This window comes from Camelus bactrianus, chromosome 1 (assembly GCF_048773025.1).
Source record: "Camelus bactrianus isolate YW-2024 breed Bactrian camel chromosome 1, ASM4877302v1, whole genome shotgun sequence".
Lineage (NCBI taxonomy): Eukaryota > Metazoa > Chordata > Mammalia > Artiodactyla > Camelidae > Camelus > Camelus bactrianus.
Genome location: NC_133539.1, coordinates 29,594,078 through 29,613,523, shown reverse-complemented (window position 1 = coordinate 29,613,523; position 19,446 = coordinate 29,594,078). Strand labels below are relative to the sequence as shown.

Below are 19,446 nucleotides of genomic sequence, written 5' to 3'. Positions count from 1 at the left end.
CTGGATGTGAATAATCAATAAGATCTAATCAATGTGAAAATGCGTATCATAGGAAATGTATTAAACGGTGAGCACTGGAATGAACTTGGATACTGTTCTCATATTGCACACACATTTTTGTCCATCCAGTAACCAACTGAGTCTTTCATATTTTGGTGAAGACAATTCCCGTAGTCTTCCCAGTGACCTCTAACAAGTTGCGAGAACAAATTTGTCTGTTTCTGCTTATAACTCCTGAAGCTTGTCAACTATAAATTGACTCACCATTGGGTACAATTATTTTGTGTTTCATGTGATTGCTTAAACACACTACACTGAAATTTGCCTAAACCATATTATTTTAGTTTACCATAACTTATAAGTAATATACAGATAAAACAAATTTCTTAGTCTAATGGGTAATGGGAATGTATTCTAAGAGAGATGCCTTTGCAAAAGTGTCCATATATTTATTATGTTTCAGCCTTATTACAGGGTAATGCACACACCTAAATTGTATACTACCAAGCAAATAGTTGCTTTACTTAGACGGCTTTATGTTATTTATAAATGATCCCTACTTATCTAGGAAAAGAAGGCTTCTACTAGGCCTACTTGAAGGATAATAATTTAAATTAGATTAAACTTTGAATGTAATGAATATTTGAGGGGGAGGCTATATAGCTCATTGGTAGAGTGCATGCTTAGCATGCACAAGGTCCTGGGTTCAGTCCCTAGTACCTCCATTCAAAAAGAAAGAAAGAAAGAAAGAAACTAATTACCACCACCACCACCCCCCACCCCACCCCCGCCAAAAGAAAGTAACGTATCTGAAAATAAGGACATTTGTAGTATAGAATTATTAGACCATTCTGTTTTACTGGCTTAAATATTTTAATGTAAGATTTTTTTTTTCCCTAGAAGAGTAAATGATGAAATCAATATAGTTTAACTTTTTAGCTCTGAGTTTCAACAGTGCATGTAAACTTTTGGCCTTGGGGGATGAGAGAAAGTAAACCTATATATAAACATAAAGTATATTCATGCATATACACTCAGATATTGCGCGTAGCTTTTTAAATTGCTTAATTTTGACAGAAAAAAAACTCTGAACATATTGCAAAAAATTCATATATCTTTCAGTTATATGTGTATATTTCAAAATCTGATGAGATTTGACTGTAAAATGGGCATTTAATATGAGGAAACAAAGCTTTTTTTTTTTCTTCTCATTTGTAAACCAGTATAACCTTCCAACTTACTTACCACTCTTAAAGGGTCTGCAATCCTCTCGTCTGCCTATAAACTTATAGTTCTTTTACCTTTGTCTATTTCCTTTACATTCAGTGGAGGAATTTAGCTGATTCTACTTCTGTAGAAATTCCTGAATATTGTTCTTTTCATTGGTAGCTCCAGCCTGTATTGCCTTTTGTCTAAATTACTCCAGTGGCATTTCCACCACAAAAGACAGTAGTTTTCAAAGACAGCTTTGTATCAGCATCACAAAGAAATAGGGCTCTGTACTTTTAAACAGCTTCTGATGATTTGATGGGTGACAGGTTTGGAAGCATTGGCCTTATAGAATTAATATTGGGCTGGGGTCAAGTGCTTTGGGTTATGGTTTAACTATTAGTAATTAGCTTATTGATTTTATATCCTGGTTCCTCGGTTTATTTGTTCAGTATGTTTATATTTTACATGTCACAACCAATGACTTTGTGAAGACACCTTTAAAGGATAAAAATGATCTAATTGTATAAGTCAGTATTACTTTTATCTTGAACTTGACACTGTTTTTAGCCGTTAACTCAGTCCTAAGCTCCTCAGTGTGTTGTTTTTATTTTCTTTATTAACTAAATAATTCTTTTAAACTTCCTTCTATTCGGTGTGCCAGTTTCTTATTTGAAGGTTTGTGTAATCCTCTAGAATCAGGTTTTGCTGTTCTCTTTGGATTTGTTTTTTCCACCTCTGGTTATCTACTTTATTCCATTCCTTCCCTAGACTAGCCCATTTTCTGTATTCTGCCTTTCCAAATCAATTTCCTTCTTCAAAATGGCTTAGAAGTTCCTTCCTTATTGCAATAACATTATGATTAAACATCGATTTTTCACATAGCCTCAGAACTTACATCTGCTGTTTTATTCTTTTCTTATTATCCTGTTCGCTATCTATTTCTATATCTGCATATATGTATGTACACATACACGTAATTTGTTTTCTCTTCATAATGAGCATTCTTGAATTTGCAAGCAAGAACGAACCTTCGAGATCATCCTTGTCCAATATTCTTATTTTAGTTAACAAAATTGAATTTTAAGGAAGTTATAGGTTGCCCAAGATCATGCATCTCTTCATGTTAGTAAAATCTAAGTCTACAGAATACCAGTTCGCTCATTCTCGTCGCAGATGAGATCTGTCCTTGCTGAAGGTGTAAGAAAACATTATTAGCAGAGATGTTTTTATTTGCAGTATTTCTCGTGACTGTGGATAGTCTTCCAGGGATACTGTTCTCCTTTTTTTTGTTTAAATTGTTAGACTCACAATTGTTGTTTGAATTAAAAACATTTGAGTATTCTGTATTTGAAAGATACTATTTTAAACATTTTATTTGCTTAACAGCTTGTTCTGGTTTAACCCTTGTTTAACAGTCCTATGAGGTACAGATACTATCATTATTCCCAGTTTTAGCTGAAGAAGTGGATGTTGACTAGGCTGTCTGATGTCATAAGTGGCTGAAACAATAATCAAGCTGAGATGTTTACCTTCTGTTTTATCCTCTGCAATATACGGACTTCACGCTGAAGTTGGGAGAACTGTGGTAATCAACTGGCTCAAACCTTATTATTTTTAAATGTGTGGAAACTTGGTGATTTGGCCACATGCTGATTAAGAGAAACAAACCATCTATTTTTAACTGTAATTACATACAGAGTGGGTAAAATAAATAAATATGGTAAATAGCATCCTGAATAAATAGGTGCCCTGTTTTCAACTGTTTTAGCTTGCTTGCATTTTACATTTACATGTATATGTGTGTATATTTAACCTAGAAAGATTTCACATTCTTTTTAGGATATACTTTTCCATGAAGCAATGCCATTACTTTTATCAAGTTCAATTAATATCTCGGATGTGATGCTGATATCCCTTCTTTCGTCATTGGTGTATCTTCTTTGGTCATGATATAGCACAAATATTTTTCCTTTAATCCTTTAAATTCATTGATTCATATTCTTTTTTTTTTTAATTTATAAAGTAGAATATATTCTTTTTCCCCCCAAAAGATGCAATGCATTTTTTTTAAAGATTTGATTTCAAATATAAAGTAAGATTTGTGGACAATGCTTTTAGTAGAAAGCCCCCAGGTATAGCACTTAATATTCATATTTTTAATAATCACTGCAGGAAATGGATAACATTTTATCTCTAGTTTTTCTGAACAATATTAAATCTGATTTTCGTGGAATAATCAGAACCCATAATTTTTAGTAACCATAACATCTGTGGTCTCTGAATCTGTGTTTTTTTTTTTTCGAAATCCAAACACTATGAGACTTCTGTCATATTTTTATTCTACAATTGAGAGCTCCATAAAAGAGCTGGAGCAACTTCCATTTTTTTATTGTGGATCATGATATTTTTCATAGATTTTACTGTGCTCTCTAGGCAATTAAAATTATAAGGCTAAAATAAACACATAAAGTTTTTTTCTTGAAATTATTTTATTTCAGTAACTCAATAAGTTGTATGGTTCAATTATATTATTTATGTGTCAAATTGATACATTTGTGGCAGTGGAGCTATATCTCCCTCTTTTGGAAAGCAGAGGCATGGCATTTTGATTGAGATTAAATTATTCACTACAGTTTCAGTTTTCATAACTTCCTGAGGATATAGATGCAGAAAGAATATTTTTCTTTGGAATGGTTTTCTTTTGGAATTTCCCAGCATTAATAACAAAGTTAAACTTCCATATGCATATGCACATATATATTTGTTGAGGTTTGAGAACTACAGGCCGTTTTATGAGTTTCAACCCAGGAAAACTTTATTTTGATATTTGAAATGCTTTTATTTTTATTTAAAGAGAGTCAGTTTTACCTCTTTTGTAATTATTAAACATGATTCATAAAATATTTTAAAAAACAGAACTCAAAACAATTAAGAAATATGGAAAGAAAATAGCAAAGTAGCTCTTCTCAAAATTAACAGCCTGGTGCTCACTACTACCATCCTCTGTTTTAGTTTTTGTCAATATTCTTCCTGATCTACTTCTAGGCAGTTATAGACCATCTTTCTCCTTGTTTCTCTGTCTCTCTCTGTACTTATATACTTTAAAAAAATCATAAAAATGTGATTATTCTATGCCTGTTGGTTCCCAATTTCCTAATCTCAAATCTCAAAAGGCACATTGCTATTTTACTTACTTAAATAAACTCCATACTCATATGAATGGAGTGATATCTACAAGCTGGAAATGAGTATTTACTCTGGCTAAGCATTCTACCTTGGCATAACTGACTATTATAAAAAGAAATAAAAGCTTATTAATATACTTAATGGATATCTCACAAATCTGTTTCTTTTAATAGCTAATGTAATTTTATGATAATGTTGTACTTTCTTGAGGTATTAAAATCAGTGTTTGGCCTTCACTACCATTGCTTCGAATGGCATTTTTGTTGTCTACCGTCTTTGCTGCTTGCATCTGACTCTTTGAAGTGCTCTGAATTTACTTGTAAATTTTTTAGTGGTGTTGAGTGTCTTGCTAGATATGGTCTTAGATTTTATTGTGTACTCCTTTGTAACTTTATATATAGACTATGACGAGGTACTTCAGGTTTAAAGATTTTCAATTAACCGTTACCATATCCCAAGAAGACTAATTAAATGTAACATAAAAATAAAGTTTGCAAGAGTGAAAGTACGTTGTTTTGCTTTAAACATTATCATGTCTAATATCAATTTGGTAGTTTTCATTTGTTTGTTTAATTTTCGTAAATTACTTGCAGAATGTAATTATTTAATAAGTGTTCCTAAGAGGTTGAAATCACTACTTCAGCCTATAGTATCTAAGTGAAGCTCATACAACAATAATATATGTGAATATATATGTGTGTATATATAAATATATGTATTACTATTATGAAACATGGTTGTGAACTGGCTTTGAATTTAAGGGGAAAACTCTCAGAATAGGCTTTATTTTATATACAAATTAGAATTTAATGAAATAGTATAAATTAAAGAATATACAGGTAATGGCTTTTGTTTGTTGCCTTTGTAAATATGTGTCATTGATATTTGCATATTTATATTGAACAAGATTTACTCTGTCATTCTGCTAAATATTTTTAGTGTATGATGACCAGTTAATTCTATTTCATTGACTTAAGAAGTCACATTTGCAAACAGTCATGTTGAGAGGTTTGAAGTGATGATAATAATGAAATAATAATCCATTGTATCTTACACTGCTAATTACAGTGGGTGATTTTTATAAATCTCTGTTCATGCAAATATTTTTGTCATTCTTTCAAATGAATCTGTAAGTCAGACATGAAAGTACACCTCACTCACCTCTAAATCTTAAAACATTATTTCTGGCAAATAGGTAATTTTACTTTGGGTACTTTTAATAAATATTTGTTTGATGATTAAAGCAGTTGTAAGCTAACCTGTAAATACGGTCTTTCCTTAGAGGAGCTAGAGGCTGTGTCATGAACAGTTGCTTCTCAGCTGAACATCACTCCTTCCATTTGTTTCTGAGTCATGAACTCATTTTCAAGTTAATAATTATATCAAAAGTAATAATAACATCTGAAGAAATTAATCCTACAGGTGCTTTCTTTATCTTTTCAAAGCATTTTTGGGTCATTGTAGGCTCAGGTTTGGGCATACTGTATGGACTGTTTGTCTTCATAGTGCTGGTACGTTTTAGATGTATCTTAGGAGTTTTCTATTTCTGCCCATCTAATCTTGAAATCTGGTCCATTCTCCTCCAGGTCTTTAGGCCGCCACTTTCCAGGTTCTACCTCCAGCTTTTCCTCACATGAGCCTGTGTTTCCACTTCTTTTATCAAACTTACTTTGACTGCAGTGTCTCATAATCTAAATTTGATGTGTTCTTTTAAAATCATGTGCTACCTTAGGTCAAAGCATCTTTCTCTTATTTTTCAAGGTAAGGGTACTGCTTGAAATCTCAGTTTAGTTTCAGATTTTCCTTGGCCCCCACCTCCTGCTCCCCCTCACCCATCTTCTCTCTTTTAAGCTTTCCATCCTTTCTGTTACAGGAAGAAATGCCAGGAAGTGGTTTGGCTGACGAAAGAGCTAACATTATCTACAACTTTTAAATAAAGATTGTAAATGGAATTACTAAGAACACAGTATTGAAAAGGAAATCATCCAGTTTTAGTAATGGCAGCTAAAGTAGCCATGACAAATATTATTTTGCAAAATGATTTATGTAATACATACTATAGAAATTGTGAAATATTTTAAATGGTGGGTTAAGCTAGAGGGTTAAAATCAGAAACTTGAGTAGATTCACCGTACACTCTTTTATGAGGCCTTCTTAAGTACAGTGGAAAATTTTTGATAACTAAATCATGTGAGGAGATTCATGGGGTATACTCAGGACCACAAATGAATAAATTTTGAGCTAGCCTGGTTGCCTTTAGGGATTGAAGTGAGGGGAATTTACAAAATGATTGGGAATAATTAGGGAGATGAAACTTGAAAACAAATTGTAAATTATTACTGAAAAAGAAATACATTAAAGATTCAAAGCAGAGATTGAGACAAATTTTACTTCAAAATACATTTTGTCATTTGAAAAGGTGTTTATTATTATCAAGGTTTAGAAAATATATTCCCTGTAAACTCTGGTGTTAGTTTTCTTTCCTTCAATGACAACTTTTTAAAAAATAAAAATCGATACTTTTATTATTGGAACCCTGGTCCCTGCAGCTACTTGTCTCTTGCTTTCTCAGGTCTAGCTTTTATCTCCTAAGGATACTGGACTGTAGCCCACAGAATGGAAGTCAAGGGTGACAGGTAGAGCAGTGACAGTGGACAGGAATAGGGCTCAGGCATCTTTATTTTAAAATGTTTCTCAGGTAGTTCTCATTGCACATCCAGGGCTGAAAAGTGCTGCCAAAGACAGATACAAAAGTCTAATATTCTTTTTACTGAATTCAGGGGGAAATCTTCCCATTCCAGACATGTCACAGTTCAGCATATACAAATCAATTTCCACAAGTGTTTAATTCCCTCTGTTAAGGCCACAAGGGAATGTATAATACATTTTAGAAGGATAACCATAAAACATATTCTCTTTCTCTTTCCGTTTTAGTGCTTATAGAAGTGAATCACAGGTATCTAGAAAATTAGACTGTCCTTAAATACCTGTTCTCTGATTGCTCCCTTTATGTGAATATTGATTCTAGAACTACTTTCAATGTATTAGCAAACTTTCTTTTTCTTGTATCCATGTACTGTGAGATATCTTGCACTTATTTTAGAATCCTTTATTCTTTTGTCCTTCAGTGTGGGCATAGTAGATTTTAAATACGATTATGAAGTCTGGAGAGTTGAACACTTTTATTTTTCTTCAGGAGTATTTTAAAAATAAAAGTATTTTACTGCTTTTTTCTTCTAATTATGTAGGCATTTTTTAAGAGAGATTTTAGTATTTAGTATTTGATCTTTTAATGCTGTGCCAGAAAAAGTAAGAAAATTATGTTTTGTGACTCTTTAGGTGGGTTTTATTTTTGGTTATATTTAATAGAAGTATTTGCACTTTGGACAAGTAATAATAATGAATTCAAATAATAATGAACAATGATATGCCTACAGGACCTTTTTCTCATGGTAAAGTACTTAATATATAATTTTTTCATGATTTAAATATTTACATTTAAGCTGAATTCTTTCATTGAGTAGCACAGTTAAATGTGTGCTAAATGTCAACATTAATTTTTAACCCTCTTCGATTTAAAGTTTTTTGTTGTTGTTATTTTTACTCTTCAGTCTTTTCATCTTTTAGTTTGTTCTATATGCCAGTAAGCCAGAAATTTCCTCGAGTTAACTCAGTGTGCCCATGATTGGAAAAAAATCTCATGGGCATGTATATATATGAAATATATATGCATGTGAAAACAGTGAGCCATAGGTCACTGCATCTCAGCACATGGTTATTCTCTGAGCCTCATGCAGAAGTCAGATGCGTAATTCCCTGACCTGTGCTTTATCGACTGCATTGTCAGAGAAGATTTCCTCTTTCTCCAGAGGGCTTACCACACTTGGAGATCAAAGTTCATTTGCTGTTCTGTGCCTTTGCTACCTACATAAGATGGGAGTATCTATGTTTAATAATTTAAATACACCTCCACTAGAAAGGTTGAAAGTAAACAGCTCTGTCGTGAGACCTCTGTTGTTTACCGCTACTTCTGCCCATCATCACTGTCTGTCAGCTGACAAGACAGCGTCCAAATGCTTATCTCGAGTTTCATATCTCATATGTAGTCATTATTTGACATCATACTCTCTGTTTAATCACTTTCTCATTTGGTGGGTGTACTACTTATTTCCTTACCAGTATTCATCCATGCTTAATTTGTAGTTCTCCTTCCCCTAATACCACCTGCACCTGGTAAAATACATGTCTTTTGTGAAAGTAAAGAGAGATGGAGTACAGTGTACTCTGTATTATGAGACCTTAATTTATAAAGAATATTTAAATGTTACTGTGAATTATTTTCATTATTAACTGTTTCCTTGTTTAATAGTCATTAATTATATTCTGGGAGTTAGTCTCAATGTATAATATGTATACAATTATATGTTTTCTCAAAAGATATTATGGTTTTTAGAATTACATATTCTGTATCTAGTCTCTGGATTTCTCTAGATTTCTTCTAAAGGGTAAATTATTCACCATCCCCACCCCTGCCCCCAACACTTTATTATTTTACTTCATTGCAGTAGCACTTAGAGTGACTGGTTAATGGAATCAAATTTTTTCCTTCAAATCATTCAATTTGTCATCATGCACTTTTGTAATTATACTTAATAAAATATTTTAAAGAGAGTTTTAACTCCTCTGCAATAGTACCTCCCCCATTCTAGCACTTTGAAAAATACTTCTTATATCTTTTTACTGGCATTATACCAGATTATAATTCTGTTTACTTAATAGAATTCTAGCCTTCACTGCACATGGGTGAGTCTCTTTGAAGCACACTTTTTCGGTAATGAAAACTCACTGATTTTTTTCCCTTTTCACAGCTTTTTTCTTTTATTACTTTATTGATCTTTCAATATCTTGGAAGTTTAAATCCTATATTTTTATATCATGTGTAATTCATTTGTTTTCTAGGTTAAGACATCTAATCAATCTTTACCCGATTACAACGTTTCAACATTGTTCTTACTCTTTTCACTTAGGAGTGGTTACTCTCACTTGCTCAGGGATATCGTTTTCAATGCCTGCTTCCTAAATCTCACATAATCCCTTTGGATTTTGTCTTTCTGTAGTGACCTCACTTTATAAGTTTTTTTGTTCAGGTGATGTACTTGAAATGAAGCAAACACTTTATCAGTTCTACTTAGTTGTTTCTTTATTTCTTTAAAGATTTGCCTCAGTCAAAAGACAGAAACGGAAAAAAAACAGTATAGTCGTAATACTTCTTAACTAGACTAGAAGATTGGGGAACTGGGATAGAAACCTTTGGGAGTAATACTCCTTTTTATAGGTACAGGAGCATCTGTCCCTCTAAATCATTCTAAATAAGGACCTGCTTTTAGAAGAAGCAAACTGATCTTCGTTTATTTCTTTTTGACAATATTTTGCAATTTCTTCTCTCCCGTGTGTAAGCATGACAGAAGTGAATGTTTACATCTCTGTAATTCTACAATTGATGTTAATCAGGAGCATAATGCTATGAGGATTGTATCTCAAAAACAGTCTCTTTTTATTCTGTACATTGATATCCTTTATGCCAACGTTTGGTATAATTTGATCTGATACTCGTTTTTGTCATATAACAAATTTAGCTTTTGTAGCTAGTGTGCTTAATCTTTTCTTTTAAGGAAAGTTTTTTTTTAAATTTAATTTTTTTATTAGTGACTTCATTTTGTTGGCAAAATCCCTTAACTATTCCTATTCAAGCTATTATAGGATTCAGCCTTGAAAATCTTCTTCCTTATTAAAGGAAAAAAAAACTGAATTCTGATGGTATGTTTTAAAGGAAGACATTTCATACAAAGCAAAAATAATGGGAACCAGAGAAAATTCATCAATAGATTATTGCTTTCGAAGCTTAACTGATTTTTAGGTTTTCTTAGTCAAGCTACTATCAAGGATTTTGCCTTTTTCTTTTCCTTTCCTTTCCTTGTTCGGAATTGCATTACATGAGTTTAAAAGTCTTAATCTAGTCATTCAATCTCTTTCTACCTCCTTCAATCCCTGAATATTGTAGATGTAAAAGGAATTACAAGGATGTGACCATTTTTTATGATGATTTTATATGGCTTGTATACGTTTGTTTGATTAATTAAAAATTATGAAGTAAATTATGAAACAAAGATGGAGATCTCTAAAATGTATGAACTTTAATATTCAGACAAAATTAAAAGAAAATTTAAAAAAATCAATTAACAAAGGCTGTGTTCATTTGGTACACGTAGCAGGCTCAATAGCTAAACAACGCTAATGCCAATGATAACTCATATATGACCCTAATTGCTACAATTTTACCAGTCAATTATATGTAGTTTTATGAAAGTTTATCCACAGATTGGTCATTTATATATCAGGAACTTATTATTATTAGAAAATTGCCTTGATACTTTTATTAGTGTCTCAGTTTTCTTTTCTCATTAATTGAAATATAAACTCAAATTCACCATGAAATACATACCTTTTAATATCAGATAGTGTTTCTGATGTTCCTAATTAAAAAATGCAGAATGAAATTTCTTCAATAAGCATTATTATTGTTATTGTCAACTGATTATATTAATAGTCTCATTTCTGTTTAATGAAACAAGTATATTATTGGGTAGCAAAAATAGCTCTTTAGCTTTTCCTTATGGTAAATTTAGTGCTTTTATTTGTGTCAAGTAAAGACTGACTTTTTGTTGTTGTTGTTTAATCCCTGAAAATAATTACATGGGAGTAGGCTAGCAATAAAAACTGCATATTACAAATTCACTTTTTTTGAAGGCTCTTCTATCAACTCTAAAGCTCAGCAATGTTTATTCTAAAGGAGTTTACTTTTCCTGGGACTTGTTGAGGACTTAATTTTGTTTAGTGAAGGTCACTGAAATGTTTGTCTACTTTCTGGGAGTAGGGAGTTAATAAGAGATACAATGTGTTATTTAAACTACTCATTAACATAACTTTAACTCTTAATGCTATTGACAAAATTTAACTAAATTTAAGTATATTCCATTTTATTCTTAGAAAAGTGATTGCCTCTAATTTTTTTTTTAATTGCTGTATAGTTTCCTATGGCTGTGGCAGAAATTTGGTATGTTTAAACAACAAATATTTTCTCTACCAGTTTCAGAAACCAGAAGTTAAATATCAGTATCACTGGACTGAAATCAAAGTGTTGGTAGGGACATACGCCCTCTGGAGGCTTAGGGGAGAATCTGTTCCTTTCTACTTCCAGCTTCTTGTGGCTGCTGGCATTCCTTGGCTAGTGTCTGCATCACTCCTGTCTCTGCCTCCTTGGTCATACTGCTTTTTTTAGATTTTCTGTCTCTGTTAAAATATCCCTCTGCCTTCCTTTTATAAGGATATATGTGATTGCCCCCCTATGCCCCCGGATAATCTTCATAATCTTTCCATTTTAAGATCTTTACTTTTATTATGTCTGCAAAGACTTTTTTTTTTTTAGCTATATGAATTATTATTTACATGGTCTAGAGAGTAGGATGTCAACTTCTGCGGGACTGTTTCTCAGCATCTCAAAATGGCAAAGAGATTCTTTCTTAAGTAAGCTAACTGAATCATAAAATTGGTCCTAGCAGGAATAACAAACAAACAAAACTGTGAAAAAAAATTTATACTTGCATGTCCTTTTTTAAAAATAGGAATTAGTAGTAAAATTATAGTTGAATTAAAATATTTAAGAGCTTCTTTTTAAATTATATTAAGGTATTTTGAAGTTTTAATAATCATATCTATGCATTTAAAATAATGTTTATACTATGTTAATTATAAATATTAAAAACACATGTTTATTTCTTCAAGCTACTGGTCATTCACAGAAATATCTAGACTTTTTATTTTTTATTTTTTTGGACTTGATGTTTTTATAGAGCTGGTAAGTCACTTAAGACAGTTGACTTTGAGCTTTTCCTCCCCTCGGGGACACTGTCCCTGGTGAAAAGAAACCAGAGGAGCCCATTTTCATACAATAGAATGTCAGCACTAGCAAGAACCTCCTCCAGATGAAGAAATGGGACCAGAGAGGGGAGGGGACCTACCCAAGAGCCAGGGGTTCCAGCTTCTTAGCCCAGAGTTAGAATAAATTAGGAGTTTGGAATTAACAGAGATGCATTATGATATATAAAGTAGATAAACAACAAGGACCTATTCTGTAGCACAGGGAACTATATTCAGTTTCTTCTAATAACATATAATGGGAAAGAATCTGTAAAAAAAGTGTATAGATAACTGAATTGTTTAGCTGTACACCTGAAACTAACATTATAAATCAACTACACTTCTATAAAAACTAAAATGAAAAAAAAAACACATTTATTTCTTGAGGCGTTTGGTCATTGGTAGAACCATCAGATTCTCCTCTGGAACATCACTCACTGTTTTCCTAATTAATTATATAAACTTTTGATTACTTTTTCTAACACTCTTTTTAATTTTTGTCCCACTCACTTCTAAAAATTACTTAAAATTGGGGGAGGGTATAGCTCAATTGGTAAAGCACATACTTATCATGAATGAGGTCCTGGGTTCATTCCCTAGTACCTCCATTAAAAATAAATAAATAAACCTAACTGTCCCCATCACCCCCAAAAAATTACTTAAAATTGTACTATGTTCTATATGTACGTATATGCATTTTTCTATTTATATATATATGTATGTACATTTTTAGTCACATTTTAAACACACAAACAATGAATATTCAGCATAATATGTTGGTATAGCTATACCCATTATTTTTAAAATATAATACCAATTATCTATTTTATATACTTTTATATTTATATATTGCATATAATATCAATTACATTAGATACTATAATATAAATTAGAGACAATTTAAAAGAGGAGGAGATAACATTGCTTCATAAGTTTGAAATGACTTTGCTTGGTTATTTACTTTGACCTGTACTCCAGTAAATAGTTATCTTTATTAATGTCTTTTTTTCGCCCTGCCTTTTTTTTCTTTTTTAAGTTTTCTTCGTAGCATGTAGTTGTGATTTTGGTAGTATAATCTGGACAAATTGAATTATATTTTTCAATATCTGTGCTTTTCTTTTGGTCTGCTATACATTCACTCATGAATCCCAGAGTTACATGCAATACCATTTTCCAGGGTATGCTAACATTTCTAACCAGATGAACACATCCACTGTTTTTGTATAAAATTGTTGGCCACCAGAGGAACATCTTATCTTAGTGATTTTCTAGTCCAAAGGAACAATATTCTTTGGCAAGAAGCATTTCAAAAAATATTCTTTGAATGAATGAATACACACACGTACACACACACACATACACTTCTTTTCAGGTCTTCACTGTTTTACCAAGCTGTTTCTTATATTGTATATTTGAGTTTTAAGTGTCATTTTCTAAATAAAATTTGACTTCACACAGTTCACTAAGTCAATTTGACTCTTGCACAGGTAGAGGTTTATTTTATTGACTTCTTTATTTAATTTAATAATGTCTTTTGATGTTAACCTCCCATAAGTCAAAGAGGTAATTGGGCTCATTTTAAAAGGGGCCTAATTACATTTTACTGTGTTACAAATGTTATAATTTTGCAAATTATCAATTTGCTCTATAAAAATTCATCATATTTTCATTAGTCTATCCCTTTAATGTGATTTGATGTATTTTTTTGTTACAGTGATATGTAGTGATATTCACATACTTTTAAAAGTTCAGTTTTTAATAGGGTCAGTATATTTATGGCACATGTCTACATAATGCGGCTTGAGTAGCACAGCTCCACAAATGTGCGTACAATTATGCAGTTCATCTATTTGCAGTCCTTACTAAGATACTTATTTTTTTCTGATTATAGGGGCTCTATATGTGAAATGAAGTGATAACACTGCAGAAAGATACAACTGGAAAATAAAAGCTACTAATAATTCTCTATGCATAGCTATCCATCTCAATATCTTTTCTATTTTTAAATACTTTAGTCTGTGAGTTTGTGTGTATTTGTATTAGGAAGATACAGTACATTCTTTTTTATAACTTGAAAGAATTTTCTTTCAACTTTCAGTGTAATTAAATAGTGTAATTTTTAATAAGCATGCACTATTCTGTCATTCACTTTTTGCTAGTAAAAGTAACACTATGAGTAAGAGGTAAGGATATAGTTCTTTGGACCTATCTCTGATTATTTCCACAGCGCAAATGTCTGTAATTAGAATTGCTGAATTACTGAGAATTACTTTTTTTAAATTTTTGGTTCACATTGCCAAATTGCTATTTAGAATATTCCTACTATTTTATATCATACTAGTAGTGAATGAGACTTCCGGTTTGGTAGTATCAGGTGACCTCTTCTACCCATCAGTGATTAGACTTACTATCTTTGAAAGATCAGTCAAGCTAGTTCTTTCTTTTTAGTTTTCTATGTAGCATGTGGTATTTTGAGGTTATAAATTAAATGGCATAAAGTTTTATCTCATCTTAAGAAATCTTTTATCTGAATCTGAACTTGAGAGAGTACAAATTGAGGAAGTACCCTCATTTCTCCCCTTTGCTGCCCCCCAAAAAAGTTTTATGAGCAAAGTTTAGTCTAAGAAGGTTATATTCTTTACTCATTAGACTGTCTCTCAAGTTTGATTTATTTAGATTTTGTATAATACTCTTATTTGGTTATCACAGTCATTTAGGAACAGCAAATCAAAGGTGAGGTAAGGTGGCTACTGCAGGCAAATGTATTGGTTAGGTGAGTCTAAACTACTGTAACAAATATACCTCCAAAATTCAGGGGCCTCAAGAAGAGAGGAATTAATTTACCTTTTATGTAATGATCACAGTTAAGCGTCCAGATTCGGTAGGAAGCTTTTTTCTACATATCATTCAAGGATCCAGGCTCTAATTTTATTACTAAGAGACAATAAAAGAATTGGATAATTAAAGTTTCCAATCCAAGAAGAAATGATTAATAGAAAAGTCTAATAGAAAACACTAATAAAAAATGAAGTAGAACTTTTGGTAACAAAAATACTGAAGTCATTCAGGAATGAGTAAACAGTCTGTTGTCAGGTGTAGGACTTTCTTTTACTGTACCTTCAGGCTCCTCAATTAACCTCTTACTATTTCATGGATTCTGGCAGAAAGCACAGGACTCCTGAGTCCAAGACAAATGACTTTATTACTCATGGCACAGTATGAGCGTCTTACTCGTACCAGTTCCCCTAGTCTTCCAAGTCTTATAAAGGTGACACTGTATGGTCTAGATGGATGCTATGTGCATGATTAGTTTGCCTCATAGCTGAAGAATATTTACCTTGGGGAATCCATTCTTCTATGGCAAACAGTAAGGAACCCTATCCATTGTCTTCCAGGGAGACATTGTCTCATTCCTCAGGGTTGCTTGCTATACACACAACCCTGAGAAATGGCCCCTGTCAACAATAGTCAGGGCCTTGTATTCTTGGTATACCCCCCAAAATATGTAGGTTTGAGAAAGACCCATAGAAGGACTTTTCTTTCCAACTCCCACCACTCAATAGCCTCTAATGACATTCATGTGTATGTCAAGATAAATAAATTAATGTTCCAAAGAATGTGGAAATTATATCCGGCATGAGGAGATTCTTCATGTTCTTTACTTAAAGTTTCAAATATTCTCTCTGCCAACAGACACCTTCAGAAATAATTATTGGTTTATGATCATCCTTCAGAGGAGTTGTAGCGCCATTTGCAAAAGAGAGGAAAGGTAGATGGATTAGGCAGGGTGTTATTCATGGAAATCTGATTTCTAGTACTTTATTTCCCTGTAGCCTGTTCTGGGTGAATGGGTGAGCAAAATATATTTCTCAAATATATCACTGTTGTGTATTATACTGGAAATTTAGGTGCCTTAAAGGACATTTGGGGAGGGGGGAGGATAAAATCCTCCTGAAATGGGTTGATCCTCTTCATTCATGCTTTTGTGGTAATTTTTTGAACAATTGCACACTTAGCTATGATTGTCTTTAATAAGTGGGAGGCATAATGAAGGAGATAAAATTGAGTTCATGTGAGTTAAACATTCCTTCTTATCACTCACCTGCCCCCTCCATCTTAAATCATGCTTTATTCTTCTTTGATATCTGAAGGAAGTGCTGTGGAAGCCTGTTAAGAACAAGACAGTGAATATCAGAAGGTCTGCTGAGCGTTTGGTTCTGCCAATCTGTGACTTCTGGCTACTCGCTTAATCTCACTTAATATTTGGGTTATGAAGATTCTTTTGAGTCAAGTGAGATATGGCTATAAAAGTCCTTTCTAAACTATAAAGCATTATACAAATATTTAATTACCAAGAATTATGCATACTTGAGCTTTTCTCTATTAGAGGAGACTGAAGACTATGTTCTTTCTCAGTGCTGAGAGCACACTGTGGCTCCTGATCTGAACATTTTTTTGTCTTACTCTTCCTACTTAAAAAAAAAAAAAAAGAAAGAAAACTTTTAAAAAAGCTATATTTTAGTCATTTGGTAGCTCTGTTCATGTAGCTCACTGCTGTCTAACCCTGCTGGTAAGTTCAAAGTTCTCTGCTCAGTACTAAGTCTAAAAAAGTAAAAATTGCCTTTGCATCTTACTGTTATTTTTTTATACTGATAATACTGACACTGTTGGCAAATATAAAAATAAAAGGTTAAAGGGGAAAATGTTTAGTTTTGTATGGTAAAACATACTTGGAAAGGGGTGTAGAGGAAGTTGAAGAGTGAAAAATATCCATAGGGTAGTTAGTGGGTGTCTGTCTGTGTCTACAATACAATTGTTAAAACCAGTTTTCTCCTTTAGCATCTTGAAAATGTTATTAATGGTTATGAAAAGGGAAAGGAAGAGATGATATAACTCACTTATCACTTTTTAAAAATATAATAGGATTATTTCCTTCTGTTGATTGATTTATTGGCAGTAGCTTCCAAATAATATTCATGTTCAATATTCAATTCAATAATAATAATATAATAATAATTCAATAGTTCAATATTATTTAATATTCTTACCATCTACGGTATGCTTACTTTAATTAACCACTCTAATGCTTGATTGGCAATGATGGAAATTGCCAGAGAATCATAAAATATTCAAGCTGGAAGTGACTAAGGATCATATACTATTGTTGATGAAGAGAGCAAGGTCCATAGAATTTAAATATCTTTAAGGTCATACATCTGGGTGACTGTTCAGATCTTAAGATCCTTTCTCCTTTTCTTAGTTGTCATAGTTATCATGCATTATGTTAGAGTTTTGAAAGTATTTTAAGGCAGTAACATCTCGTTCTTTTTTTAGGTAGTGATTCGGAGTAAAAGTGGAGAGATCTTGTATCGTATTTCACCGTGGGCGAAGTATGTGACTCGTGAAGGTGGTAATGTGAATTATGATTGGACACACTGGGATCCAGAAAACCCATATAAAGTGAGAACAACAAATCTGAAATAAATGCTTGTTCCAATACTTCTAGGAAAATTAATTTTTACTTTTATAACTTAGCAACAACGTTCAACCTCACTCTTCACCAACGGTTTAATATTTTACATCATAGTGTGTCCATTATGCTTATACATATGTCAGAGTCCATCAGCTGTAGCCAATAAAATATAAAAGTGAGTTTTTGTTTTATTGTGTGTTTCTGAGGTTGTGGAAGAAAAAGAGAACTAAATCTCTACATACTGACCTATAAGAGATACTAATTAAAAAAAAAAATTTAACCAGAATTTCTGATTTGTCAAAGATTCTCCAGTCGTGTAATATTTCTCACTGTCATGAGCTTGAAACAGGATCAGTGTCCTTAGGAACAATGAATAGTGATGACATCTCATAAATGTATTAATTAGAGTAATTTTTAAGGCTGTCTTATTGATGAGAGTTATAGGTGTCTTTGAGCTCGCATTTCTGTCCTTTAAGGTATTGAAGCTTGTTAATAAATACTTTGCACTTAATAATTACACATGCATTTTACAGCTATTATGTTTTCTCTAAGGCTTAGGCTCAAAATATATCTTCACTTAATGATAAGCCAGAAGCCACTGCATGCCTTACTCGTTTAAAATAGGTCTATTACTATGATCCTAAAAAGGATTTTTTTTCAAAAGAAAATTTAATGGAAGTAGCCAGTACTTTTTATATGTGAAAATAGTTTCAAAATGTTTGACTGAGTTACTTCATCTTTTCATTTAACATGCTTAATCTGTTAGTGTCATACCTGCATTTTTGATCTAATTCTATATATAATTTTAATATTCTGTAGTTTAAGCATTCCAAACCAAAGAAGCCAAGAGGTCTAAGAATTTATGAATCTCATGTGGGAATTTCTTCCTATGAAGGAAAAATAGCTTCTTATAAACATTTTACATGCAATGTACTACCAAGAATCAAAGACCTTGGTAAGTAAGAACTGTGATTTTTATTCAGATAAAATTTTAATGAGTCTGTTCTCTTATTAGAAAAGCTAATTACAAGTGTCTCCTTTTTTGTGTTAAGAGATTAAATATGTAATAGAAATGCATTTTATTTTAGGCTTCTCAAATTGCCCTGTAATAGTGATAGCATAGAAAAGAGAAATGGAATAAGATAGAACATAAGAATTTGAGATATTACTCCAATTTCATTTTTAAGTAGTGTGAACTGATGGCTTCCAAAATTGTAGATAAATATGTAAGCATAATTACTTTTCTACAGGAGAGAATTTTTATCAATTTAAGTTAAGTGGTCATTGATTATAGCCTGTACATTTTAGTCAGTTAAGAAAAAAATGCTTCCATTTGTAAGGTGACTGGAACTCATTTTGTTTCAGAATCATTGTATATATAGCTCCTGTCTGGGTGACTTATTTGACAAATATTTATGGTGTGTCTTTCTGTGTGAGACATATTGTTCTAGGTGTTTGTATTTTGGACTCTAATGACACAGACCCTGTCTTCATGGGGGCAGCCAGGAGAGCAAATAATGTGTGGCTAAATTATTGATTCAGAACACTTTAAATCTGTTATTTTCTTTTTACAGGTAATGCTTTTTATCATTTCACAG

General features: G+C 32.2%; 1 protein-coding gene across 2 annotated transcripts in view; it reads left to right on the top strand.

The window, feature by feature from the left end:
• Positions 1-19,446, top strand: part of GBE1 (1,4-alpha-glucan branching enzyme 1) — a 243,448-nt gene that overhangs the window by 98,927 nt on the left and 125,075 nt on the right. For both annotated transcript variants that reach the window (XM_074361438.1, XM_074361439.1), the window contains 2 exons: positions 17,710-17,835; positions 18,668-18,803. In XM_074361438.1, coding sequence (XP_074217539.1) covers positions 17,710-17,835; positions 18,668-18,803 — 262 coding nt within the window. The remainder of the gene's footprint in view (positions 1-17,709; positions 17,836-18,667; positions 18,804-19,446) is intronic.